Here is a 27,978-nt window from a genome sequence, read left to right as displayed (position 1 = left end):
ATGGCATATTTTGTTGGTTATCAACTTTGTTCTATTTTTTAATATAATAAATGAATGTTTATTATAACTTTGTATAGTATTTAACTTTTTTTATTATGAAAATAGATTTAATTAAATAGTACTATAAATGTATTTAGTTGTTTAATTGTGAAAACAAATTTATTAAATAACAAGATAACAATACTAGAAAATTATTAAATAAAAATTAATTTTAGAGACAAAAAATAATTAATTTTTATATTGATTAAATTAGATATTGTTTTAGAGATTGAAATTTTTTTATTTGTAAATTAGTTTATATTATTGATAAATAATTTATAAATTGATATCTAATTCCTATCACAGTAGAAAAATCTCGATAACTAATTAAATAATAGAAAAATATTTTACAATAGTTCAAAATCCAGAATATTTGTGTGTGTGAATTCCACATAAATAAATTCATTCATTTTTATTTTATTTAGAAAAAAAGTTAAATATAATATTTATCTTAATTTTTCCATTAAATTTGTACTAAATAAACATATAGGGTGAAGAGGTTTGAATCTTGTACAAAAGTGTAAGCAACTAATTTAAGTATAAAATAACAATTATATGCTACTAGAATTTTGCACCAAAGAGGAATACTGAACCGTCACTTCATTGATATTTTTTCCAAATAAATTTATTTTTATAAAATTGCATAAATAAACATTTTAGACTTTATTAGATGATTTATGACAGGTAAACAGTGATAATTTGTATTGTGAAATCTATATTCACCACTGTATTAGAAATATCACTATTCACATCTCAAAATTTGATTTTCTAAGAACCAAATTCTGATCTATATTCGGTAAACAAGTTATGTAAATAAAATTTGAAAGAGTTTATCTGTACAGTTAAAAAAAGGTTTTCTTTTAAAAAAAATCTCTACTTAGACATATAGGTATTTTTAATAAGTTGACAATGTTAAAATATAGCAATAAATCTAACACTTCATTTTTACATAAAAAGGTATTTTGCAAAAAAAATGAATTGTGTGATATATAGATTAAAAAAAATATCTTGAATAATAAAATGCGTAAAATAAGGCTTCAAAGTTAGGCAATTAACTTTGGTTGTAGGTTTGTATTTCCATTCTTTCACATTTTTCTGGAGTAATTTTATGAAAATAGAAAAAATAAAAAGTAGGAAATGAGGTTTTGTAAAAGTTTTGATTAGTTATTGTTGAAAAAATGAAAAATAAAACAAAAGGCATGAAAGGCAAAACATAAAACATAAGACTGTTGTTGTAGGAGTAGGAGTAGGATGTGGACCTAATAATTGTTGTATGGTAACGAAGCAGGACGTTAGAGAGGCCGCAGCAGCTTTTGCTTTATAAAAATCAGAGATTGAACATCTAAAGAGCACACACTCTTCTCACTGTGAACTGCAGGTGGCTGTTTGGTCGTTGTGTTGTGTTGGGTGGGGTGCTTTCACATTGCCTCTTCAAAATGACTTTCTCCCTTTCCCTCACCGTTCTCCTTTCCCTTCTCTCTGTTCTTCTGCTACATGTCAATGCCCTCCCACTACATTATAATCACCCCATTCACCATCGCCACCCTCGCTTTGCCACCCATAACTACAGAGATGCTCTCACCAAATCCATTCTCTTCTTTGAAGGCCAGAGGTCAGGGAAGCTCCCTCCTAACCAGAGAATGTCTTGGAGGAGGGACTCTGGCCTTTCTGATGGCGCAGCCATGCGCGTATGTGTATATCTAACCATTTCATACTCATCCCAACTCTCACATTCCCATTTTTTTGTGTGTATTTCGTTGCTTATTTCACTGTTAATATGCATTGTAGGTTGATTTGGTTGGAGGGTACTATGATGCTGGGGACAATGTCAAATTTGGCTTCCCCATGGCCTTCACCACCACCATGCTCTCATGGAGCGTTATTGAGTTTGGAGGACTTATGAAAGGTGAGTTGCAGAATGCTAGAGTGGCCATTCGCTGGGCCACCGATTATCTTCTCAAAGCTACTGCACATCCCAACACCATTTATGTTCAGGTCAGTTACACACTCTTGCTAGTAAAAATCAACTTACATGTACCCCTTTCTATAAAGAGAAGTCACACATGCCGTTTTAAAAGTTCATTCATTTAACTTTTATGTATTTTACCTTTTTATTTTCTTACAAAAATGGAGTAAGTCTTCTTTTAGGAGAGAATGGAAACTTCAATTCTGATCTTGGTTTGGATTGGCTTTGCAGGTGGGGGATGCTAAGAAGGACCATGCTTGTTGGGAGAGACCAGAGGACATGGACACTCCAAGAAGTGTGTTTAAAATAGATGCAAACACACCTGGTTCAGAAGTTGCCGCGGAAACTGCTGCAGCTCTTGCAGCTGCTTCTCTGGTTTTTAGAAGAACTGACCCCACATACTCAAAAACTTTAGTGAGAAGGGCCATCAGGGTAAGCCTTTGATTCAATTTTCAGAAGTCATTTTCAGTAGAGAAAAAAATTCTCCACTAAATCTTAAAGCTGTATTTTGTTTGTGGGAGTAGGTATTCCAGTTTGCTGATAAGTACAGGGGATCCTACAGCAATGCTTTGAAACCCTTTGTGTGCCCCTTCTATTGCTCGTACTCTGGTTATCAGGTAAGCTTTCAAATGTTCCATATGCTTAAGTAATGTTCAGTTTAGTAAGAGGAGACATCCTCATTACTCAAATTCTTTTGGTGAAAAAATGGTAGGATGAGCTGTTGTGGGGTGCTGCCTGGCTACACAAGGCTACCAAGAATCCAATGTACCTAAACTACATTAAAGTTAATGGCCAGATCCTTGGGGCTGCAGAGTTTGACAACACCTTTGGGTGGGATAACAAGCATGCCGGAGCAAGAATACTTCTTTCCAAGGTCCATATCCCATCACATGTATTCTTCACTAAACAAAACTAGAAACATAATGTTTTTAAATTTACGTTTTGTTTTCCTGGTTTTAGGAATTCCTGGTTCATAGGGTACAATCCCTCCATGACTACAAGGGCCATGCGGACAATTTCGTTTGTTCTCTAATTCCTGGAACCTCTTTCTCTTCTACACAATATACCCCAGGTGAAGTTCATTTTTACTCGCTCCCAGTGGAAACTGTGTCTCTGTGGTCCAGATTGTAACGGTTACTTGTTAATACCAGGTGGGCTTCTTTTCAAGATGAGTGATAGCAATATGCAGTATGTCACTTCCACCTCCTTCCTACTGTTAACATATGCCAAATACTTGACCTCAGCCCATACGGTTGTTAACTGTGGTGGAATCGCAGTAACCCCGAAGAGGCTCCGGACAATAGCAAAGAAACAGGTTGGGAGAAAAGAAAAGAAAAACTGACTTGCAGCATCTACTTATCATGCAATACCAAATTGAAATGTGCATTTCCATACATTTTAGCCAATACCATAACATGTGTCTTAAAAAATTTTTAGTTTTTACTATCACTGTGATGTTAATTAAAGTTGATTATTTTAATCATTCTATTTTCAGGTGGATTACTTGCTTGGAGACAACCCCTTAAAGATGTCATACATGGTGGGGTATGGTCCAAGGTACCCAAGAAGGATACACCACAGGGGCTCATCTCTACCGTCCATTGCTGTACACCCTGGAAAGATCCAATGTTCTGCAGGTTTCAGTGTGATGAATTCACAATCCCCGAACCCAAACATTCTAGTGGGGGCTATTGTTGGTGGACCGGACCAACATGATAGGTTCCCTGATGAACGGTCGGATTATGAGCAATCAGAGCCAGCAACATACATTAACTCACCCCTTGTAGGAGCACTGGCATATCTTGCTCACTCATTTGGTCAACTCTAGGCTCCAACTAATTTGGGGTATCCCATGTTTTATTTCACCACTATTTTATTTCTTAGAAGCACACACTCATTCGAAACACCAGTACCAGTACCAGTACAACTAAGGCTTGTAAACTTGTTCACAATAACCTTATTGCTGCCACGCTTATGTACGTGTATGTATGTTATTTCCAGTGATAGTGTGTTCAACTTCTCAAGAAATTGAAACCAAGTTACGAATGTTTTGTTTTTCCTATTTCACTTCCACTCTAGATAATACTAATTTACTAAGCATAAATTTAAGAAATAAAAGGAGCATAGTGTGGAGATGGAAAAGGAGTATTTTGACCGTTGAAAGTGAGGGTGAGGGTGATGGAGAAAGAGGTAGTTGTGGTTTAAGTAAAGGGTCTATGACAAGTGTCAGCGAAATCAGAAGTGGGACTACAGCTTTTTCTTGACAAGGAGGGAACTTCCCCAAAAGTGGAACAGAACGCTTGCTTCCAAAGACATTTCTCCAAGTTCCGTCTTCACATGTCCAACGTGAAGCTAGAGGGAAGAGTTGTTCTTCTGTGTATAGAGAAATTTACTAGATTTAAACGTGTGTTTGGTAACGCGTTTTATAAGCGATTTTACGCGGAAGTTAAATGCCAGACCAAACAAACATCCTAACAAGTCTACCTACCTCTAAACTAAACATAAAAATACAAAACTTACAGAAAGCTAACAACTGGGTCAATCACTAGTTATTTGTGCTTTCTTTTCTCAGTAAACTTTTGCTATTCACTATACATGTATTGAATGTGTTTTATTATTGAAACACAAAAAACCCAGAAATGATACCATATATAACTAGTCCTTTTTTTAATTTGACTTCTCTAAAATTAGAAAAATGTATTTTATAAGGTAAATCGTACTTATGGCCATTTATTAGAAGTTAATGATTAAAAATTGTGAAAAATAAGATACAGTTTAATATTACACAATTGTTTTGTGTATGGTGATTTATGTGTGTTTTCAATTTTTTATTTATATTGGTGGACTTTTTTTTTTTGTTTTCAATAGTGTAAATGAAATATGTTTCCCTTTTTTATTTTCTTTCTTATTATTTTCTAATTTGGTATCATGAGCTGAAATTATTTTTCTCTTGCGACAATGTCTTCTTCTCTTATTTCTTAGTATCAGATTTCTCTGTCCACAAATCCTTTTGTTCCTTATCATTTCACAACATCCATAAGCCTCAAACTAGATGATGAAAGTTATCTTACAAAGAAACATGTTATTCTGACAATTCTTAGACAACTCTTCAAGTTTCTTGATGGTACAAATATTTCATCCCATTTTTTCACCTCTGATGATAGTGAACGTAATCTTCTCAACATTGAATTTCTTCGTAACAAACAACAAAACTAATTGATTGTTGTGTGGTTGTTGCTTCCATGACTACACCTATCTTGACAGAGATGGTTGGCCTTGATTTTGTTGCTCGGATATTCGATTGTCTAACGACGCATTTCACTTCACATACTCGTGCCAAGGTCAAGAAACTCAAGCTTCAACTCAACACATCCAAGAAAGATAAATTTCTTCTTATTTATCTTCTTGATATCAAGAAAATTGTTGACTTGTTTATCGTTGTTGGTGCACCTATATCTCCTAATGATCAAATAGATTCCATTCTTGATGACTTACTTGATGAGTATGATAATTTTTTCACTTATATTACTTCACGACTTACATTATTGATGAAATAGAAGTTTCACTACTCATGCAAAAAGAAAGGTTTGAAAAGTATATACTCTCGGATAAACCAATTAATCAAGCAAACACGATGTTTGCTCCTTAGAATCCTATCACTCTCCTCATCGATAGACCTCACCCCAATCATTTTATCAATCGTGGAGAACGCCATGCTTTTCGATCATCTAACTCGTATAGACCCTAAACCATTTATCACATATAAACTATCTAATCACTTTCCTGGTTTTGGACCGTCTAATCAACCTATTTGGAATTCTACCTTTTCTTCCACTTAGTCATATCCAAACTAGTATTGTCAAATTTGTGGAAAATCTGGTCTAACAATTCTGGCACAAGTACAATTTGTGACATCTTTTTATATGTGTGATTTGTGGGCATGAATGAAATTTGTTCATAGTAACAGGTCGAACAACACTTTGTTTATAATGATATTATAAGACCGAACTATAATTGAAATAACATGTGGAGATGTATCTGTGTAGCAATCATTTGGAGAATTTTGGAACCATATAAAGAATGTGATTTTTAATGGTAAAGTGGTAGACCGGGCTGAAATTTGTACTATGACACAAGTTAAAGCTTAGATATAGGTGAATCACAAATTTCTTAATACAAAGTTTTTTTTATTTTGATTGGTGCTTAAATTTGATTGCATGTTTAAAATGTATTAATTGAACTATTTTTTTCTCTACACCTTTTGCTGATCATGTGAATTACATATGGGAGGATTAAGCATTGATTTAGTTGGCTTCTGTTTTTTTTTTTATGGTTGCAGAAAATGAAAATATAAAGTATATATGGGAGGATTAGTCATTGATTTTGGAATAGGTAGCTGGCCTCTGTTTTTTTTTTATTGTTGCAGAAAACGAAAATCTCTGCTGAATTTGTATGCAGGGGAGAATGGTTTTGGTGGAAAAATGATTACATGCATACTAGATGTCATTTCTTTATCTCTTATTGATAACGAGTATTTCCATTTTTGTGGGTTGTGATATGAGCATTGTGAGATTTTTTTTATGGGTTGAAGTAATCATAATACTTCAATTTTATTTTATTATTTATTGTTGATAAAAAATACATTTCAATAAATTATTCACTCAAATTCAATTATGATTTTTGAATGAAGCTAAACTTCTTTTTAATCCAACTGCTTCTTTTTTACTAATATTAAAAGTATGAAATTTTTAGACTAGTTCAAATTTTATAGTTTGAGTTCCGTTAACTCGTCTTTAATTTTTTGGTGTTAAAACATATATTTTGAAATAATTTTTAAAAATTTTAATAAAAAGTTTATAAGTAAATAATGTTTACTTATCTTATAAAATAATTTTTAAAATAAAAATGTGAGAAGAAAATCCAACACACATGAGTTACAAAATCAGTGTGTTATGAAGGTAGAGAAAAGTTAAATTTACTCATCAAAGTTGGAAAAAAAATTGTCACTGAAGTCAAGTTTTCAAGGTCTCATTCAAAACTAAATCATTTTTAACATCTCATAAGCAGAACTATAAAAGTCTTGCTCATCCATAGTTAAATGTACCATCGTTATATTGCATCTATCATAATCTGCCAGGGAATAAACAAAATATTATATATATATATATATCACCAAATCTAAGCCAGTTCCCTGCCTTTTGGAAAAGATTCAGCACAATTACACTTGAATCAAAAGGTGAAAAGCTGTGTTTGTAATATTGTATCGATTACAGAACATTATATGATTATATTTTTGTTGCCAACATTATACATATTATATACATTTTAAATATGTCGTTGCAAAAAAGAGATTCAGAAGAAGAGGCCATGCCAGGTATGCATGCTAATTATTAAGGTTTTCCTTAACCAAACTGATAAGTGTAGCTAAAGGTGGAGAAAGGCGATACTAAATTAAAGAAAAGCTAAATCAAATTAATTAAAAACTTACACATTCCGATTAACAAGGGATGGTCCCCAAAGATAGATTTCATATTGGCTGAGGATGAGGTAAATTCTCTTGTATATAAATATTTCAAGTCACGTGTTAAGAAGCTCTTCCAAAAACGTAGAATACAGGTTCTAAATTGCAGTTCCGTGACAATAACAGCATCCTTAACATAATATCAAACCACACAAGCTGCAATTTAGAACCTTAACATTCTGTGTGGTTGAGGTTAAAGCCGGTGATTAATCACCATGGCTACGGCGAAAGCCATTTTTTTCTTAGGCATTGCTTTGCTCTCTTGCAGCTGCATAGGTGCATCGCGTGCCCTTGAGACTCGCCGTAGCCTCCTCCTTCCAATTCTAAATAATGGTCCACAAATTTTTGACGTGACAAAATTCGGTGCTGTGGCAGACGGCAAGACGGACAATATTCATGTGAGTTTAATCTATTTGATTTCCTTCCTAGATTCAACGAATTCCTTCCGAACTATATGTGAATAACTATGTATGGATTGATTGAAATAATGGAGGAAATTATAGTTGTTAAAGCACAATTTGTTGCTTTAGAGAGAAGTAAAATATATGAACATGTGGTACGTGATCATAATATAAAGTTAGGGAAGATATGTTTAAGGAATGATAATATGCAGGCTTTTAGGGCTGCATGGGGAGCAGCATGCAAGAACAGTACTACCGAGGCAAAGGTTTTGATCCCAGAGGGAACTTATCGTATTGCCCAAACTATGTTCGCGGGGCCATGTAACAGCCCAAAGCCTATAACCGTTGAAGTTATAGGAACTGTTGTAGCCAACACAAATCCATCTCAGTATGTGAGTCCAGAATGGTTCACGTTTCAAGACATTGATGGCCTTGTGTTGACTGGGACAGGAGTTTTTGATGGCCAAGGAGCTGCTATGTGGCCATTAAACGACTGCAAGAAGAACAAAAACAACTGTGCTCCCCTCCCGGCTGTAAGCATATTCTTAGTCAAATTTACAATTCTGAATATAGTTTTTTTCCTTTTTGAAACGCAAATATCGAGGAATATATATGTTTGACAAGTTTATAAACGCATGCAATGCAGTCTCTGAAATTCTACAAGGTGAACAACTCCATGGTTACGGGCATCACTTCGTTGAACAGCATGCAGTTCCACTTTCACATTCACGGGTGCAGCAACGTTTCACTGTCTCACCTCAACATAACAGCACCGGAAAACAGTCCCAACACAGACGGCATGCACATAAGCTCCAGCGATATGATTAGGGTCTCCAGCAGCGTCATCGGAACCGGTGATGACTGTATTTCCATCGGACACAGTACCACTAACCTGACTATCCATGACATCACCTGCGGGCCTGGTCATGGCATCAGTGTGGGAAGCCTTGGTAAGAGGCCAGAGGAGGGAAGTGTGAACGGCGTTACCGTTACGAATTGCACGTTCGTGAACACCACCAACGGTGCCAGAATCAAAACCTGGACCGGGACAGTGCCAATGGAGATTAAGAACATTACCTATGAAGGCATCATCATGAAGGATGTCCAGAATCCCGTTATCATTGATCAGAGTTATGGCTCCGGATTGCCCGGAGAGGTAAGTAACTTAATGCAACCTATAGCCTTGTTGTTATATAATCTAACAGTGTAAATGTGCAGCCATCAACTTCGGTATGGAAGATCAGCGATGTTCATTTCCGGAATATAAAAGGAACTACAGTGTCGAACATTGCAGTGTCTCTGCAATGCAGCATTCGTAACCCCTGCCAGGGTGTGGAGGTTGCCGACGTAGATTTGGCTTATGCTGGTCCACTCAGTACAACTTTCCTATCCTCTTGTTTAAATGCAAAAGCTATTTTTGGAGGGATATTGAATCCACCACCTTGTTAGATTTTCCACCCTTTTATACTTTTAAGTAGTCAATTACTTACTCCACCTATCAATTCTGACCTTCACCGATCTTTCACAAAAATGCCTAATCAGAGGGGTATGGATGAAAATACATCACATAATCCATTTTCTTCAATAAGTTTTTGGATTTGGATACTTTCCTCCAATACCTTTCTAGATTTGGATCCCTTTTCTTGGAATACCTTCATGTATTTAGATTTGGATTTCTGGAACACTTCATCTTGAAATCTTTTTTTCAAATGGGTTTCCAGTTTTTGTTTTCCAATTTATTTGGAGAATATATATTTTGTATTCTTTAAGTGTTTTTCTCCAATAAAATTTTAATTTTCCAATTCTATATCAAATTTTTATTTCCAAGACACAAAAATGTACTCCAAATTTATTTTTTTTATTCCAGATTTTTAATTTTAGAATAAGACTAATTTTAAAAATTAAAAACTGCATAGGATGCGAGACACAATTCCCTAGGAGGAAAAATTAGCCCTTTAATGAATGGATGATGATATTTTATACTAAACACCAACCGAACACAGTAATAGGCATTCTTAAATAGTAACTAATTTTAAAAATAAAAATAATTAATTACTATATTAATTAAATTAAATATTATTTTAAAAATTAAAAAATTATTATTACTTAAAATAGTTTATTATTAATAAAATTTATAAACTAATTTGATTATTTTTTAAAAAAATTGGTTATTCACAACTTATAAAAAAAAAGTCAAAATATTACTTTTTATTAGTTGTTAGAAGGGTGTAGAAGAATTAAAAGTTTTACGTTTAAAGTTTTCGTTAAATAAAAGAGAAGAAAAAGTTTCAGTTTTGCACCATCATGAGAACTCTTGTTTTTTTTTACGTTTAGTTTACATGGTACCACTTCCATCTAAACATACATAAACTCTTACATTTTGAATTGTGACATTCTTACATCTAAGGAGTTATAATAATTACTAACGTTTATGTAAAAAAAGAACAAAATGATTAAACAATGATGAAGCACATAAAAGATTGTGGGTGGAGATTCCAGTGATCTAATATCCATCAGAGACGGTTGATGGTGGTGATGAGGTGAAAAGAAAAGGGCCAACAGTGTATAATTTCATGTTCTTGTTATGGAGGAAGCGAGGAGAGTGAAGCAAAGCACCACTAATCCCTTGGTTAACGTCTGTGGCATAACTGCAATTGTTCAAAGGAGAGGCATCAAGGCAAGCCCTACACTCCTTGAGTACATGATTTTCTGCGACCTCCCGTGGACACAAAGTCGCAAGGAAATAGCCCTTCGAGTCAGTTTCCTCACTTAAGAAAGAAAACGGTGTCGTTTCAAATCCATCTTCATCAACAGCCTCGCATGTTATCCTTGTCAAGGCCCCTGTGAATATATACATGAAATATTGTTTGTTAGTTAGTTACTTAGTTACTGCATGCTATGTTCAGTATACGTATACTAGCATGTATTACACAGTTTTCAAATTAATTACCTTCAACTGGGATGAGTTTAGAGGCAGATTTGCAATAAACAATGCCTTGAATGGCTATATTGGTTGATAAAAGTTTTTCCTCTTCGAATTTCTGGGTGACATCATGCTGCTTGGGACCAAAGTCACCGCCGCTGCTAGGGACCAACAGGGTTGCGACAAACATAAAAGCCAGAAAGAAGGTACGATGGATGCAGGCCATTTTCATGTCTTTCGTTGTTGAAAACAAACTGAGTTTACAAAATGAATAGGAGGAACAGATCACCTTATTATATAGCACACAACTTCAGTTTTTTTCTTATTTTCCTATCACCATGTCCATGACGTATCTCGTTTTCCCATGTGCTGCAATGTGATATAATATTTTTATACAGAATATATACCATACGCAAGAATTTTTCAACTTTCTGTCTCGATCACTATAGCAAGTAGGATGTTACTTGGATGCACGTTCAATACCTCAATTGCATGAACAAATGATGATTGGATTACATTATTACTCCATGGACAACTTAATATATTAACAATTCAATAAGATATGAAGGTACTCTGCATGCATCTGAATAACAATTCTTTAAGAATGTCTCTAATTTTTTTTTCTATTTTTCATTTAAAGCAAACTAAGTTATTTTACTCACGTGTGGGATTGCGGTTAAAAACGGTTTGTGCAATTTTTGCAAGAAAAAAGAGGAGGAATATTTTTATTTATGTAGGTTATCTTGGTTGACGTGGAACTTTAGTTATGCATGGTTAATTATTACGACGGTTGTTCCTTTTCATACTTTTTAACAGTTCAGGTTCTCTAATGTTCCGGAGTCGGTAAATCTTGGTTTGGGTAATATATGAATAGCAATGGTCAATGAAATTTGGTGTCATAGAAATAAGATAGTTTTTAATGAGGAAGTTGATGATTTGAGCTTAACTCAGTCTAAGTTTTTTTCAGCTAGTCTTTTGTTTTCTGATTGGTGTTTTGCTCCTTTGATTTGTTTGTATTCGCTTTAGTGTGATGTAGTTTCTGTCAGGTTTTGTCAGATTATGTCAGGAGCTGCTTTGTTTTTTAGATGTTTCAAAGGTGTTATACAATTACATTGCTCATACCTTTTTTTGTATTTTTGTATAAGGGTTGAATCACCCCTTATATATTATTGATTGCTGATAAAAAAAAATATTTTTTTGTCTTTTCTAAAACTATAACATTAATTCTAATTTTTATTTTCAAAACGAAAAACTATATACTGTTCCGTTGGCCGAGAAAAAAAAAATACTGTTACGTTTTTTTAATTATACTAACTTTAATTGTTTCGAACCTATGTAAAGTAATTTTTGGGCATAAATAAAAAAATGTACATACGATTATTAATTTCAATAAGGCTAACGAAATTTATTTAAACAAAAAGAAATAAAAAATTAAATTCACAGGTGAATTAAGGTAAATTAACTTTACAAATTTTTAGTTTGCTTAGTTTAGTTTAAGTTTAACGATGAAAGTAAAAAACGAAGAGTATAATTTAATACATTACAATAACTGAAGTCATTATTTAAATAAAAGAGTGACAACATGTTATAATGAATAGCTAACGGAGACAAAAAAAAATTGTTTGCAGCATGTGACTATCCCCCTAAGATTTATTAGACCTCTCTGAGAAATGAGGAAATAGGAAGAGCGTAAAAAGCTAGCAGAAAAAAAAAACAGAAGTTTAGTTGTCAGAGTTAGGAAAATAAAAGTGGAAATAAGTTATTTAATTGAAAAGAAAAATTTAATTACTATAAAAAAACTATTTTACTCATACAAAATTACTAACATGACACACTTTTAAAACTTTCAGGCACATGATCAAAAGTTTCAAGGTAACTTCGATTAAAAAAAACTTTGAAAAATAATATTACAGATTTCTTTTCATCTTGGAACGAAAATTTACAAGGATAGATCCACCAAACCAATTATGTCGTTCATTTAATACATGTTATTATATATTCCTTTTGGAGATTGATCAAGATCAAGAGAAGGGTGCGAAATGGAGATGAAAAATAGGAAAGTTCTCAACTGCTCTAGAAAGAAAATTCAGTAAAAGCTTTAAAAACAACAAGATTAAGATAGAAGGTTGAATCGGAAGCGAGTCATGGTATGCGACAAGTATAACCAATCATGCACGTGCTTGAATCATAAAAGAAGGGCGCGGAAAACAGTGAGTAGAAACGATTACTCAGTTTACCCGAGAGAGGGTAGAGTCATATAAGGACCAAAGGATGAATATAAACCTTGTTTTGGTTTAGGTATCAATATAAGAACAACGAATTAAAACTTGTAGCATAAATTTCTTGAAGGCAAGGAGGCTTCATCAATTCCTCCTACCAATAAATTACAAATGAAATAAAAACATGGCAGAACATCAGACAAAAAACACAACAAATACAAATTGATAAAAGAACAACAAAAAAATCATAATTTCCATTTCGCAGCCCTTTCAATGGATCTCGTAGAAGGTGCTTCAATAACCGTTGTTAGGGAGTGGTGTAGCAGGTTGGGAGGTGTAGAAGAAAGGTCCCACAGTGTACAAATTGACCATATTTTCAAGAGTGCGATAAGAAGAAAGGCGAGAACCACTGATCCCGTAGTTCACATCGGAAGGAACTTTGCATGTCTCTAATGGAGAACTTTCCAAGTATGCCTTGCATTCAGTAACCTTCAATTTGGATTCAAGATCCTTAAGTGACAGAGTAGAATAGAAATAACCTTTACTATCTGTCGCATGGCTCAATACTGATATAGAACCTGTCTCGTACCCAAGTTCATCCTCACATCCACAAGTAGTTCTTATCACGGCGCCTACACACATAGCAAATACAATTAATAACAAACATGCATATACATAACCAAAGTCCAACTAAACAAATTAATTAGTTTGAAAACATTTATTGACAACATATAGGCCATTGAAAATGTGATTATTACAACAATGAACAAAATACATTACCTTGAATTGGAGAATAGCTGGAGCCTGTTTTACATAAAACAACTCCTTGGACACCAATGGTTGTGGGAAGCAGATGCTGTTCTTTTGGTTTGGGCACTTCATAATAATGTGGTTTGCTGGAGTAGGGTTTCTCAACTTGGTAGTCTGTTTTGGGTTTAGGGCTCTCAACTTTTGGTGCTGGACCATATCCATTGTCATAGTTATCTGTTTTGGGTTTAGGGCTCTCAACCTTTGGTGCTGAACCATATCCATTGTCATAGTTATCTGTTTTGGGTTTAGGGCTCTCAACCTTTGGTGCTGAACCATATCCATTGTCATACTTATCTGTTTTGGGTTCGGACACTTCATCATAATCTGGTTTTGTAGGGTGGGGTTTGTAATCTGTTTCGGCTTGGAGCTTCTCGACCTTTTGTGTTGAATCATATCCGTTGTCGTAATAATCTGTTTTGGGTTTGGACTCTTCACCATAGTTTGGTTTTGTAAGGTGTGGTTTGTAATCTACTTTGGCTTCGACCTTCTGGACCTTTGGTGCTGGACCATATCCATTGTCGTAGTAATCTGTTTTGGGTTTGGTCTCTTTAACATAATCTGGTGTTGTAAGCTGCTGTTTGTAATCTGCTTTACCTTCGACCTTCTCGACCTTTGGTACTGGACCATACCCATTGTCGTAGTAATCTGTTTTGGGTTTGGTCTTTTCAACATAATCTGGTGTTGTAAGCTGTGGTTTGTAATCTGCTTTGCCTTCGACCTTCTCGACCTTTGGTGCTGGACCATATCCATCGTTGTAGTAATCTTTTTTGGCTTCGGGCTTCTCAACCTTCTCGACCTTTGGTGCTGGATCATATCCATAATAGTCAGATGCGGAGGCAATGACAAACAATGCTAAAAGAAGCAATGAGGTGGCAAAGGTGGATCGAAGGAAAGCCATTTCTTTGTAGTGGTTTTGTGAAAGGCTTTAGAGAAATGCTTCAAAGTAGATGAGATACTAATTCACAAAGTGCCTTGGGTATTTATAGATCGCGATGATTGTCTAATGAGCTCAAGCATAATGCGTTATGGAGTTGTAAATTGTAATAATACATGAATAATTGGATTCAGCAAGAAGTTGGTTGCACGTTAAGGACTTAGAAACTGCAAAATTCATTGTCAATAATAGCATGTCGTGTTGGCTTAGAACGTGATTTTCACGTCTAGAGATATGAGATACTATAAGCATCAAATTTCATTTTGCAGTGTTTTCTTTTCATGACAAAGTTTAAATATCAAACCATATATCACCAGATCATCAATTTAATGGACAACACGTAGAATATTATATAATATATAGAGTATTCAATTTTCTATCAAATTACAAGATAGCACGATTCCGATATGCACACCACACTGGATTTGCAAAATTTCTCAGGTAAGCATCTTTTCATACACTAGGAATGATCGACTTCTTATTTGCACGATAATATTGACTTCTTACAGTGTATATATATAGTTGGTTTTTCACAAAAGTAGTTTATTTTTTTTTAAATTACAATTTTAAATAAAAAAATTTACAAAAATAGTAAGTTATACACCATATAGACAATTTTATAATGGAAGTCGTATATAACCTGTAAGAATTCAATGTAAAATAATACAATTGAACATGGGTGATACGATTTCAGTTATATTTTTTCACATATTGAAGTCTTAGAGATTATATATGACTTCACTTAAAGTTAATTTTAGATTTAATCAAAATTGTCAGGATGTCATACAACTTTTGTTTAATAATATTGAGAAAGTCGTACAAGTGAGATATGATTTTCACTTTAAAATCTTCCACATGATGTACGACTAACCCATTTTCATAAAAAAATTATCCAAAATCGAAATTTGTGAAAAGAAATTATACTAGTTTTATGAAAGTATACAGTGAGGTAAGAAAATTTATAATACAATTTTACACATTTTAAGCAAGTCATATTTTATTCCTTAAAATTATTGCAAGAGTATAGGTGAGATATGACTTCCATTTTCATAAATTTTTTTATCCAAAATCATAATTTGTGATTCATGAAAGTATATAGTAGGGTGAGAAAATTTACAATACAATTTTACACATTTTAAGCAAGTCATATTTTATTCCTTGAAATTATTGCAAGAGTATAGATAAACTTCTAATGAATTTGCACTCAAAAGTTTTATAAACTAATCTAAGCACAAATTAAAAATTAAAGAAACTATGTGATTGACTTTGTCATTGGTGGGATACGAAGGCGTTCAAGACGTGAGAGTGACAGACGTTCTTCTTGCACAAGAAGAAGAACTTCTATCTCTGCAACTTTATAAGGATCACTTCTAGACAAAATAGAGAAGGATCAAAATCAGGTGGAAGACCATCAAGTATGGTTTCGATATGATCCTCAACAAATATAGGAGAGCCTACAACAACAAGCACATCCACCGTCCGTTTGATATCCAAAATGTATGTGGCAATTAGTGATCACCCTTTAGGCATCACATTTTTAAGCTAGAGGACGCTCTTTGGACAATCACTATGTGTTTGTCATGGGGTTTTCTTTGGCCAAACCTAACTATATTGGCAAAAATGACAATTTTGTTACCAAAATTTTGGAAGCTTAAGCAACTGAACCCTTGAATATGAGAATTCGTTTTTTTATTACCTCAAACCTTTTTTCCTCTCTAATAACTTTTTCAGTAATTAAAATTGTTTAATGTGAACTTTTTTAATAGATCCCTATAAATACGACACCCTTTTGATTGCACAAAAAAACTTGAATTCACTAACCTAAAATCATTACTTTAAACTAGAACAACTTCTTATGAGATCAATCTTAAAATCACTATTTTGAACCAAAACAACGTTTTATAAAATTAATATGTATTTATAGATGTTAAAATATTGAATTAGATAAATTTTAATATCTTGAATTAGACTTCATTAACAAGTATATGAAGGTGTTACCCTACAATTCAGTTATGATACAACATTGGGAGTTATATTTTTATATATGTCTCCAAGAAGATATTCGGGTCGGGTAGGTAAAGGATCAGTTATACCAAGGTGTCAAACTATTGGTCAACCATGATATTAATTCCCTTTACAGCCAAAAACCTTTATGTATTTTGTTCTAACACAAATTAATCCACCGTAACAAAAAAATCACACCTAAAATTTGTAAGACATTACTAAGGTGTCAATAAAAGCTTATTTAAGTGGTTTGGTTTTCGAGGGACTATGGTTAATAATTTTGGATTGGACAACTTGACATCAATTCCATTTACTATGTCGTCCTTGTCAAAACGAATACGCGTTGATTTGACCTAAGTCAGAATTGGGACGATAAGGTTCAGGTCGGTTTGGTACTGACTTGACGCTAATCAGATTCATAGTTGATGCATGAGTGTTATCCTTGATAAAGGAAAAAGTTCCAAAAGACCAAAATACGTTTCCCCAACACCATCCCTGAAAATCGGTTGAAATATTAAGGATACTCTTTTAACTATTTATGAAAAATATATTAACTCATAAAATCCCGTTGCAATCAATTATGTTAATACTTGTTTATATTCTTTTTGCATGATATTATACAAGAACAACTGATAGAGAAAGATAAGTGTGATGTCACCCATAAAAATCTTATAAATAAGCAAATATTTTTTGAAGTATCTCAATTTTTTATGTTCTCGATATATATTACATTCATGATATTTTTATGCACTTGAATGTCGAATTTTATGCAGGTAAAACTTCATCTCACTTTGTGAATTTCAACATTAAGAATTATGATTTTGTCATCTCATGTCATCAGAACTTCTCTAAGCAAGAACTCTTTCACACGTAATAAAACTATTATTTTATTATAATATAATATTTTAGTCCAAAAGATGTTATTGAATGATTGATTTTTAGTAGGATTAAGGTTAGTGTTTTACGGTTATTTCTGAGGTTAAGATGACTGCTAGAAAAAAATTAAATAGACATATGAAACAATAATATAACCAGTAATACAATTATCATATCATATACATGACCCTACATTTGGCAACAATATTTGATGAGAAATACACTTCTAAATGGAGTTAGAGAATACAAGGCTCCCATTACCCTGAATTTGGCAACAATATTTGATGAGAAATACACTTTTAAGTGGAAATTAGATAATACAAAGCTCCCTTTTAACAAACAATTCGCAGATATCATGGTGTCCCAAATTCTAACCATGTACAAAGGGTAGCATCCCTCTTATTCACAACATTAAGGTTCACCCCCTTCTCAACCAACACTTGTACCGTCTCCACATCGCCACTCTCCACCGCCATATGCAAGGGCACGTGACCTTCCTCCTCGTCTTCACATTCCAAGTCCAAACCCCCTAATTCAATAAGCACCTTCATCACATCCTTGTACCCTTTAAAAGCCGCAGCATGAAGCGCCGTCAAACCATATTGAACAGGATACTTCACACTCCCACCACCTCTTCGCAACAGTGCCTTCACTTCATTCGCCTCTCCATTCCTCGAAGCCTCAAATATTGCTTCTCCCACCTCCACCACTTCTCTCTGAACACAACAAAAATATGAAAACAGAGCATTATAAGTGAGTGACGGCATCGTTAAAGAGGAGGGGTCCCACGAAGGCCACCTTCAGGGAGAATGAGTCCACAGGGTGGGTTGACCAGAAACTTTTTTGGCGATGAGGTTTGGCTCTTGAAGGCCACTAGTGAGGTTGGGTTCAGAGAGCGAAGCCGCACCGTGGTTCGGCATTTGCAGTTGAGTGCGAACTCTATGCGGACCTCTGCGGGCTCGCACACTTCCACCAGTGTGTCCTCCATCGAGATTCGGAAGTATAGATGGAGCAATGAAAATGAGGGTCACGTGACACTCTGATGTAAACCTAACGTCCCTCAAGGCGCGTGTCCAATTTTTATGGGTTTTCACCTTTTTCTAACAAATTCCCCTTCAATGAAAAAAAAACGAGAAAAATCGTTGACATGTGGAGCCCACTCTAACAGCCAGGAGTGCGCTACTCCACTGACACGTGTTATAGTCATGCGTTGTAGCACGGGGAAATTCGGTACACCGCGGTAGCTCTTTGTTTGCCACATTCGTTAGCATAGGCGTGTTTGTTGTTAATTGCTGCATTACATTATAAGACATTGCATTTGCGGTAGAAAGTGTTCAATGCGAAGCGAGAGTCTCTTTTTGCAAGGTTTGCTTTCAATTTCTTCTATCTATGCGTTTTTTAATTTAAGATAATCAGAGCTTTTGCTACTTTGGTGAATACAGTTATGTATGTATATATACAGATAGTTGAATTTCTCTTGTATTGAAGATGTTTTACTCACACCAGCTTCTTGCTCGGAAGGCTCCTCTTGGTCAAATATGGTATAAGTTATAACTCCATTTCCATTTATTTTATTTTTCGTCTTCTTCTTTCTGCTCTGTATTATAAGTTATAACTCTGATCCAACTGTTCTCTGTTTTCTGTTACATCACTGATTCTATTTTTGGTCATCATGCTTGTCCATTTCTTTGTTGTTAAGCGTCTACGAGTACGAGCTCTATATATCTATTCTATGTAGAAAATGTGATCATGCAAAACCAGCTGTATCGTTGTTGCTTAGTTTTTTTATCCGTGTAACCTAATCGGTGATTCTGGATTTCAATTTTGTTTAACGTTTGCGTTTGTTTCTAAAATGAAAAATAAAAATATTAGTCGCATTCTCACTGCTTCTTCATGAAGGATGGCTGCGACTATGCACGCAAAGATAAACCGAAGAAAGCTGGACAAGCTTAACATCATTAAGATCTGGTAATGGTTACTTGTACGTTTTTATTTCGTAGCCTAGTTGGCAACTAAAGAGCTGATATGTTATTTTTTTGTTTATTTTACAGCGAAGAGATTCTGAACCCATCGGTTCCTATGGCTCTTAGACTTTCTGGAATTCTCATGGGTGCTCTCTCTTTGATCCAATGTTATCTTCTGTTTCATTTATATTTCAGTTAATAGGTAGAAATGTAGCATATCTCCGCACCCTCTGATTACTGGTTGTTGCGTTTTTATCAGGAGGAGTGGTGATTGTATATGAGAGAAAAGTGAAGCTCCTTTATGGTAAACTTTGAATCCTGTTTTCATGATTAACATAACATTAAAATGCTGAAAGTCCTTTTCATTCTTTACTCTCTTTTTTTTACTTTTTTTTTCTCTCGCAGATGACGTGACCCGTTTACTGGTACGAAGCTCAACTTGGACATTTCCTCCTAAGAATCCAGTTTTTTCTTTCTTTCTTTTTTACATTTTTTTTCACTATTGATACAAGGTTGAGATAAACGAAGCATGGAAGGTGAAGACTGCCCCAGATCCAACATTGCTCCCCAAGGCAAAATCTAAGGCTAAGTTAGTCACATTTGTATATGTTCTCGTTATTAAGTTATCCGTACTATACTTCTTTTAGATAAAAATGTGATTCGGTAAGTAATTTCATTATTTTTTGTTAGAAGATTTAAGGAAAATATATATTTAAATGGTTGTCTGTATATCATTAATCAATATTTATGCTCTGTAGTAACTCTTTCTCTTTGACATTGACAGGAAAGAGGCTGTTACTCTGCCTGGGATTGGTGAGACGAGCGTAGCAGATATTGAACAGTCCCTTCAGTTTTCCAAAACAGGCACCACAATGGGATTCCAACATAACGCCTTTTTCTCTATGGTATACGTACCTGGTCTCACTGCATGGAATTAGAAAGGGAAAAGAACTAATCAATAAACATTGATAGGTTGAGCTAATTCCAAACCCTTGTTTATTGTAGCGACTTGATAGTGTGGATGTTCCCTTCAATAATAATGGAGCTACAGAGGACCAAGATCCATCTAAATTTCTCCATCAAGGTTGTCTTCCTTGGATTTGCTAAACATATATATGTATAGTTCATGCAAGTGTCAATTTGCTCACTCACTCTTACCATTCTCAGCTGACGTAGAGAATATTACCTTATTTGATCGCTTTGAAACATTCCAAGCTAATGCGTATCCATACAATCGCTTTGAGAGGTTTTTAGTTTCAATCATCCTAATTTTATAGTAGAGAGTCTTTAATTTCTTGCAACAATCCATTTATTTTTTGGATGATTCTGACAGGTTTGATATTGAAGGAGATGAGGAAACACAGGTTAATGTAACTTCTGGAGATCAAATTCCAACCATGCTTATACCCTCCCCACCTCATGAAGACCAGCCCACCAGAGGTGATCAACAATCAATTGTCTGCCTGTAAATTTACAATAATATTATTTTTATTTTTAACATTTTGTCTTTTTAATTATTGGTAGACTAAAAAACACGTCTTTCCTTACACCTTATATGCGTTTTTTTTTAATTTATCAATATTTCCCTAGGCTGTACCCCACGCATGTAGCTTATGCTACTGGGTTTTTGATGGAAGAGAGTAATGTAGACCAAATTTGGTCATGACCTGTTCTTAGAAGCTTGAAAAATTGAGTTGTCCTAATGGCTACAACTTTAAGTGTACTTTAAGTATTTGTTAAGGATTGTAAAGGAGTAAGGAAGTGTCATATTACTAGATTTGTACATATAGCTTAAGAATTGTAGGGGAATAATGGACTTTCCGTACTGAATTGTATGTACAGCCTGAGTAACTCTCCACGTCCTGCTCTACCTTTCCTAACAGAGAGGAGATTTAGTCTTGACAAATGACTATGGAAGATAAACAATTCCAACTTTTAGTTGGTGGCGTGTAGATAAAAAGTTATTTTAGTATCATAAGTTGAATTGTAAAAGGGCATATATAGCATAGAAACTGAAGTATTATTATCAGAATTTAGTGATCATGGGATTACATTTCATCTGTATTACCATTTATTGTGAAGAAAATATAAGATATAGTTTTTTCCTCATGAGTGAGGTAAATATTAAAATAGACGTGTTATGGAAATAATTAAACCTTGTGAATATAAAAAGTAAATAAGAGAATGAAATTTGTTTGTAACATATAACTTGTGCAGCTGATATGTTTCAAAACCTTCATCCTGGACAACAGCATAATCAGCAACCTAATGAAGCAATGACACCTAGACAGGTACTTACTATTATTTAAAAATATAATTTAATAATATAATGACCATTACAATAAGAAAAAGAAATGACTAACTTAGAAGTGCAATGCAACAGGAACCTAGAAGACGAAGACCAAATAAAAGAAAAAGAGGAGAACCATTAAATATCAAAATGGATGAGCAAACCATTATTCCTGTTCACATATACCAAGACTGGCTTCAGAATGCTTCTGATATTGTCTCGCGAAAGGGAAGAAAGAAAAAGGTTTTTCATAAATTTTTGAAAGAAAGATGACTACAGTCCAATATCATAAATAAGAAAGAGAAGAGATTAAATTTGAAATCTAATTATATTTTCTGCAAAATGTTTCCACTATAAAGAATACCTTTTCTCTGTTGCAGCAAACCAATGTTTTGTCATCAACAAAGATAGCCAACCTCATGAAGCTGCCACCTGTTGCGCTAATTGGTCATTCATTTACGGCTGAAAATAACAATATATATTATCCAGCACCTATTCTTGACTTATGGATTAAGAGCATTCAACCACTCCACGATTCACCTTCAGGTCAGTATAAAGTCTCTCTCTGTATTAGTTGATCTTAAGAAACTAATCGACCTTTATATGGAATTTAGCAGAAAGTAACAGGCTCAATTTTATGCAGAAAGAATTTCAGCCCACCATCCTCCAGAACCATCATTTTCATCGCCTCAAGGAGTACACAATGGAGATTTCATGCAATTTGTTAGTCTTATACTCCATCTTTTGGTTTGCTTTTCTTTATTTTAGGAGGACATGTAGCTTATTTCTAATAAAATGTCCAAATGTGAAGCCTTCTGAAGATTTTGACCCTAGGCTAGACCACCACCAGGCCCCTCCAGTGGAGAAGCAGCGAAAAAATATCCTCATGGATGAACTGACAGCTAATCTATTGAGAGGACATGAATCTACTCCGCATGTCTCATCAAGGAAAGCCGGTATTTTTTTATTGATTTCTATATTGGATCTTTCAATTCCATGACTAAGAAAATACGACATAATTGTTCTTCAATATGTTTTTCTAGGAGACAGTGCACATTCCTTTCCAAGACCAGCGCCTGAACATGGTCCTGCCTCACATTCAGACTTTGATTCGGGAAGGTAGTTGATTCAATTTATAACCTATCACATATTGTTCAATAACTCGTCATAGTTTCAAATGTCCATTCCACCTTGATGTCTAAAGGACCAAAAGATATTGTAGTTTTGCACTTGTTGAATAAGATTTGTTGTAGTCTGAAGCTTCAGAAATATTAACAGATTAAAAAATAGAAGGTATTCTTCATCTGCAAACGGCAGTGGGGGTCTTGAGCCACTAGTGGAGGATGTAAATTTCAAGTTAGCTAGGCTTTATGAAGATGGTCCCACGCCTGATCAAGGTATATTACTTGTTAAGGCTTTTTCTAAGATTGGAAGAGGACCACCTGTAATGGTATATTCTTTATTCACTTATGAAACAAGTCAGCCTCACAAGTTCCTTTTTCAGAACTTCTCGTGGAAACAGGAGGACCCACCCAAACACAAGTAAACACCAATCATCCAGGGATAACCGATTCCATACAAGCGTATGAATCTTTAAGTAATTATTAACCATCATTACATATTTAATTTTATGTAATAATAATGCATATTCCTTGTGTTTGAACAGACAGATGAAGGCACACTTTGACACACCTGGAGCTCCTCCTGTGGAATCCCTCCATAATCTAGCTGATGGAATGACACGGACATCGGCATCACAACTTTTCTATCAAATTTGTGGTATTTCTTCTTTAGTTCCTTTCTCAATTCTATTTCAGACATGTTGTATGTTTGTTAAATTAAAATATTGTAATATGATCTGTTAAGATATAATATATTACACTCTTATGTTTACTAATAGTATATTAGGAAAATATTTGAATAAAATGGATTAAAAGATTTTTTTTAATAATTAATAAGAAAAGTTAATATAATAGTTATGACAAAATACACCGTAAATATCTTTTAAATATTTAAATCAAAATTTTATAAATTTTTATATTCTCATTGAAGAAAAAATTTATGGGATGCTTAAAACAAAAATGGTCATATATTAATTTAAATCTTTAAAATAGTAGGTTAATGACTATATTCACTACTCTACCATCATTCAAGCATAAACTAAGACATTTAGAATAATTATTATAAACTCTCAAAAACTTATAATATAACTATTTATGATTTAATAATACTATAGAATTATTTTACAATATTAATATATTTTTTCTTTTCCTCCTAAAACAACGGGAAAACATTATCTAAACCCCTAAACTTTACATTTTATTTCAAATAAATATTCCAAACTTTAATATTTTTAATTTGTTCTAAAAAATATTATCTTTTACAAATATGCGCATTTCAACTTTTTTCTTATTTTTTCCTTACATTTTATTGTTTTTATAAATACATACCTAAAATTTTAACTTTATTCTAGTTAATACTTAAAACTTATTATTTTTATAAATAGTTATTTCTAAAAATAATGAATTGTTGATCTTAATCTGAATAGATTAACTTCAATATGTTATACAAAATTATTTCTAAAAAAAAATGAAAAGGTTTAAAGATTAACTAGGGTAACATAACAATTTCAGTTTCTATTTAAAAATAGTAAGGTTTAAGAATAACTTGTATAAAATTAAATTTCAATGCATTTATTTGTAAATAAAATAAATTATAAGGATTCATTAAGATAAAATTAATGTTTAAGGTTTTAATTTATTAAAAGAATAAAATGGTTAAACTCTTTTTTCTAAAATAAACATTCAAAGTTATAAAGCTTAATTTAATTCTTTCATATGCACAGTTCTTGCTTCCCGTGATGTGTTGAAAGTGGAGCAAGAGGTGCCCTATGGAGACATTCTCTTCTCTAGAGGATCAAAAATGTGATCAAGTTTTGGTTCCTTCTCCTTTGAAAACTTATTGATAATGCAGCTTGTTCTCTTTATCAGTTATTGAAGTTTAATATTTAGTGTGCAATCATTAGTTATGGCATACAAAATAGACGCAACTTCTCTCCATTACAAACAAGTTCTTCATTCCTATTCTCACTCTTCTTCTAAATTTTCTCATGATTACAAGTGCGTTTCATCAGTTTCAAGTTATTTGAAAATAATTTCATCAGTTAGAGTAAAATAGACTTATTTGATAAATAAGGTATTAATAGTTGAAACATTTTATAAATATTCTTGTTATTTGTGGGAGGGATCACCTAATTTTATTTATTTTTTAAACTCATTTAAATTTAACATATCTTGATCATATTGCATTGACTTGAGTTAACTACGTGTATGTTTTGAATTTCTTTTAAATATTTAGAAGAGGCAATATATTATTTAATAGAAAATAATAAAAGAATAATTATATTATTATTAAAATTATTATTATTTAATAGTTTTCTTTTTAAATAAGTTTTTTATTCAAAGAAAAAACTTGTCACCAATTCACTAAAAAAGATTGATTAAGATTGAATTTAATTTAATTTAATTTAACAAATAAAGCATAATTCAATTTATTCGAATTGAATTGGTTCCATGTTGATACAATAAACACATTTTTTTTATGTAACATCTATTTAATCACTGTTTTTTTATGTTTTTTTTAACTTTAATACTATTTGAGAATTTATTTTCCGTCCATTTATTTCATACTCACAATATTAATTCAAATAACTTTAATTCTATGATCACTCGAGTTTTTTTTCTGTACAAGTATCTTTTATATTATAATAAAATTATTAAAATGTACTATAACTTAAATCGTTCTACTTAATCACACACATATATATATATATATATATATATATATAAAAAGAAAAGAAATTGAGTAGATTTTATTTTATTGGGGTTGAATCTTTATGATAGGTAATAGGTGGATTTACTTACAAAATATATAATGATATTGCGATGAGAAAAAGAAATGTATGATTCCATACTAATCTATTTAAGTAATTATTAACCATCATTATAGATTTAATATAATAATAATGCATATTCCTTCCAATAGACCGATGAAGGCACACTTTATACGCCTGGAAATCCCCATAGCTGCTAAAATGACACGGACATCCTATATCTATCCTATATTTAAAATATGTTTAATACATTTAAATTTTCAATTTTTATTTTAAGTATTTAATATTTTTTAAAATTATTTATCTAATAAATAAATAAAAGTTGATTTATATTTCTGGTATTATCTTCTATAATTCTATTCCACGCATAATTGTATTTTTTGTTAAATTAAAATATTGTAATAGGATCTTTTGTGTTAAGATATAATATACCGACTCTTATTTTTATTAATGGTATATTACGAAAAAATATTTGACTGTTATGATAAAATGGATTAAAATATTTTTTTAAATAATTAATTAGAAATGATAATATAATAGTTATGGCAAAATACACAGTAAATATCATCTAAAACATTTAAAACTTATGAATTTTTATAAATAATTTTTATAAAAAAACCATGAATTATTGATTTTAATCTAAATGGATTAACTTATGTTATAAAAAATTGAAAAGCTTAAAGATTAACTAGGATAATATTCCAATTTCAGTTGTCTATTTAAAAATAGTAAGGTCTAAGAATAAGTTATATAGAATTAAATTTCAATGTATTTATTTGTAAATAAAATAAAGTTTAAGGATTAATTAATATAAATTAATGTTTAAAGTTTTAATTTATTAAAAGAGTAAATGAAACTAATTTTGATAAATTATCATATGTATTAATCATATCACACTATCCATATACTAAATATATAACAAATTACAATTAATTCAATCAAGATATAGAGTCAGTAATTTGTCACACACTCAATGCCTTATTTGTCTGTCTTATAAAAGAATTACATAAAACATGCCCTACCAAACCAACATCAAATTTTTATGTTAAAATATTACTACTACTGGAAAAACTTATAAATTTTATTTGTTTTAAATTTTTGTTAAATAAAAAATAAAATAATTTAAAGTTAGACTTCCAAATTCTATAATTCATAATTAATAAACCTAGGTCTATGCACTATCCATCATCTTCTTCGTTTTTACTAACGTAAAAACGATATTTCTAATTCATAATATAAATTTCGCTTTCAAAAATTTTATAATTTAAAAGTCATCTTCATAAATTTCAAATTGTATAATTCGAAAGTTTTCTTCCTGAATTTCAAATTCTACATATGTACTGTAAATCATTGTAAATCATGGATGAGTCGTGTGTTTCTAATTTCATCTAAGTTTCTATTAATAAAGAATGAAAAATCATTCAGATAATTCATAGGGTTGCAAGGTTGAAGGGGGAGCGGCTATTCATTCAACGAAGAATCATATGGAATAGACTGTTTCTTCCTGCACCTCCATATCTTCTTCTGGCATCTCCATACACAACATGAAAATACATTTTTATTCTTCTTGTGCCACTCCATAGAATAATTTTCGGATTATGTAATCCGGAAACGCATTTGAAAAAAGACTTCTAGATTACATAATCTGAAAGTTAAAAAAGACTTCCGAATTATGTAATCCGGAAAGTAATCATGCATCTGAAAAAAAACTTCCAGATTATATAATCCGGAAGCTAATTACAAATTTGAAAAATGACTTTCGGATTATATAATCCGGAATATTACAGAGGAGCATTTTTGGAAATACGAAATCTATGGAGGTGAGAGAAAAAGGTATGGAGGTGCAGGAAGAAGCAGCCTATGGGATGCAGGGACCTAGGGTTCATTTTTATTTCATTAAGAGTAAACTGGACTTTTAACCTAAGGAGGACGAAGAAAGTATGGTGGTGCGGAAAGAAATACCCGTATTTCAGACTAGAGTCTTGGATTGGACTTAAAACATATACGAAACCATTTAGATGAAGACTGCTTCTTCCTGCACCTCCATCACTTCTTCCGCCATCCCATACTAAAATTAATTTTACCATTATACCCTTTAGTAAATAATATTAAAAATTAAAAACTAACATAATATGTTGT

At 32.7% G+C, this 27,978-nt stretch overlaps 6 protein-coding genes across 6 annotated transcripts; 3 read left to right on the top strand and 3 right to left on the bottom strand.

Annotated features, from left to right (window-relative positions):
• The first annotated feature begins 1,259 nt into the window (after positions 1-1,259).
• On the top strand, positions 1,260-4,067 carry LOC137830241 (endoglucanase 17-like). The gene is made up of 8 exons (XM_068637439.1): positions 1,260-1,727; positions 1,828-2,034; positions 2,237-2,437; positions 2,530-2,622; positions 2,718-2,879; positions 2,966-3,077; positions 3,157-3,320; positions 3,501-4,067. Exons 1-8 carry the CDS (start codon positions 1,476-1,478, stop codon positions 3,831-3,833), a joined length of 1,524 nt encoding a protein of 507 aa, XP_068493540.1. The 5' UTR covers positions 1,260-1,475; the 3' UTR covers positions 3,834-4,067.
• A 3,528-nt stretch (positions 4,068-7,595) lies between these two features.
• On the top strand, positions 7,596-9,755 carry LOC137828425 (exopolygalacturonase clone GBGE184). The gene is made up of 4 exons (XM_068635001.1): positions 7,596-7,924; positions 8,140-8,460; positions 8,574-9,083; positions 9,146-9,755. The coding sequence occupies exons 1-4, from the start codon at positions 7,742-7,744 to the stop codon at positions 9,374-9,376; spliced, it is 1,245 nt and encodes a 414-aa protein (XP_068491102.1). The 5' UTR covers positions 7,596-7,741; the 3' UTR covers positions 9,377-9,755.
• A 464-nt stretch (positions 9,756-10,219) lies between these two features.
• Positions 10,220-11,123, bottom strand: LOC137828463 (protein SEED AND ROOT HAIR PROTECTIVE PROTEIN-like). The gene is made up of 2 exons (XM_068635054.1): positions 10,878-11,123; positions 10,220-10,768 (listed from the first exon to the last, which is right to left on the bottom strand). The coding sequence occupies exons 1-2, from the start codon at positions 11,080-11,082 to the stop codon at positions 10,431-10,433; spliced, it is 543 nt and encodes a 180-aa protein (XP_068491155.1). The 5' UTR covers positions 11,083-11,123; the 3' UTR covers positions 10,220-10,430.
• Positions 11,124-13,157: 2,034 nt separating this feature from the next.
• LOC137830240 (proline-rich protein 3-like) lies at positions 13,158-14,842 on the bottom strand. Its single transcript, XM_068637438.1, has 2 exons — positions 13,850-14,842; positions 13,158-13,701 (listed from the first exon to the last, which is right to left on the bottom strand). Exons 1-2 carry the CDS (start codon positions 14,775-14,777, stop codon positions 13,364-13,366), a joined length of 1,266 nt encoding a protein of 421 aa, XP_068493539.1. The 5' UTR covers positions 14,778-14,842; the 3' UTR covers positions 13,158-13,363.
• A 3,199-nt stretch (positions 14,843-18,041) lies between these two features.
• Positions 18,042-25,021, top strand: LOC137830239 (sister chromatid cohesion 1 protein 1-like). The gene is made up of 20 exons (XM_068637437.1): positions 18,042-19,234; positions 19,593-19,661; positions 19,745-19,803; positions 19,917-19,961; positions 20,063-20,082; positions 20,170-20,246; positions 20,442-20,562; positions 20,663-20,741; positions 20,825-20,903; positions 20,991-21,097; positions 21,875-21,948; positions 22,041-22,190; positions 22,328-22,493; positions 22,591-22,670; positions 22,759-22,903; positions 22,991-23,066; positions 23,226-23,344; positions 23,452-23,530; positions 23,614-23,726; positions 24,793-25,021. Exons 1-20 carry the CDS (start codon positions 19,182-19,184, stop codon positions 24,873-24,875), a joined length of 1,794 nt encoding a protein of 597 aa, XP_068493538.1. The 5' UTR covers positions 18,042-19,181; the 3' UTR covers positions 24,876-25,021.
• LOC137829417 (protein VAPYRIN-like) lies at positions 18,047-18,460 on the bottom strand. The gene has a single exon (XM_068636219.1). The coding sequence runs from the start codon at positions 18,458-18,460 to the stop codon at positions 18,047-18,049; it is 414 nt and encodes a 137-aa protein (XP_068492320.1).
• Positions 25,022-27,978: the final 2,957 nt, after the last annotated feature.

This window comes from Phaseolus vulgaris, chromosome 7, assembly GCF_000499845.2.
Source record: "Phaseolus vulgaris cultivar G19833 chromosome 7, P. vulgaris v2.0, whole genome shotgun sequence".
NCBI lineage: Eukaryota > Viridiplantae > Streptophyta > Magnoliopsida > Fabales > Fabaceae > Phaseolus > Phaseolus vulgaris.
Note: the sequence above shows the minus strand (reverse complement) of the source record. Positions and strands in the feature narration are given on the sequence as shown.

Excerpts from the sequence above, each read along its gene's own strand:
- LOC137829417 (XM_068636219.1), bottom strand. The coding sequence starts at position 18,460 with ATGCCGTCACTCACTTATAATGCTCTGTTTTCATATTTTTGTTGTGTT.
- LOC137830239 (XM_068637437.1), top strand. The coding sequence starts at position 19,182 with ATGTTTTACTCACACCAGCTTCTTGCTCGGAAGGCTCCTCTTGGTCAA. Across the intron at positions 21,098-21,874 it reads TGAAGACCAGCCCACCAGAG|CTGATATGTTTCAAAACCTT; the intron begins GTGATCAACAAT and ends TAACTTGTGCAG. Across the intron at positions 22,191-22,327 it reads GAAAGGGAAGAAAGAAAAAG|CAAACCAATGTTTTGTCATC; the intron begins GTTTTTCATAAA and ends TCTCTGTTGCAG.
- LOC137830241 (XM_068637439.1), top strand. The coding sequence starts at position 1,476 with ATGACTTTCTCCCTTTCCCTCACCGTTCTCCTTTCCCTTCTCTCTGTT. Across the intron at positions 1,728-1,827 it reads CTGATGGCGCAGCCATGCGC|GTTGATTTGGTTGGAGGGTA; the intron begins GTATGTGTATAT and ends TATGCATTGTAG. Across the intron at positions 3,321-3,500 it reads GGACAATAGCAAAGAAACAG|GTGGATTACTTGCTTGGAGA; the intron begins GTTGGGAGAAAA and ends TTCTATTTTCAG.
- LOC137828425 (XM_068635001.1), top strand. The coding sequence starts at position 7,742 with ATGGCTACGGCGAAAGCCATTTTTTTCTTAGGCATTGCTTTGCTCTCT. Across the intron at positions 8,461-8,573 it reads ACTGTGCTCCCCTCCCGGCT|TCTCTGAAATTCTACAAGGT; the intron begins GTAAGCATATTC and ends CATGCAATGCAG. Across the intron at positions 9,084-9,145 it reads GCTCCGGATTGCCCGGAGAG|CCATCAACTTCGGTATGGAA; the intron begins GTAAGTAACTTA and ends GTAAATGTGCAG.
- LOC137830240 (XM_068637438.1), bottom strand. The coding sequence starts at position 14,777 with ATGGCTTTCCTTCGATCCACCTTTGCCACCTCATTGCTTCTTTTAGCA. Across the intron at positions 13,702-13,849 it reads CAGCTATTCTCCAATTCAAG|GCGCCGTGATAAGAACTACT; the intron begins GTAATGTATTTT and ends CTATGTGTGTAG.
- LOC137828463 (XM_068635054.1), bottom strand. The coding sequence starts at position 11,082 with ATGAAAATGGCCTGCATCCATCGTACCTTCTTTCTGGCTTTTATGTTT. Across the intron at positions 10,769-10,877 it reads TAAACTCATCCCAGTTGAAG|GGGCCTTGACAAGGATAACA; the intron begins GTAATTAATTTG and ends ATATATTCACAG.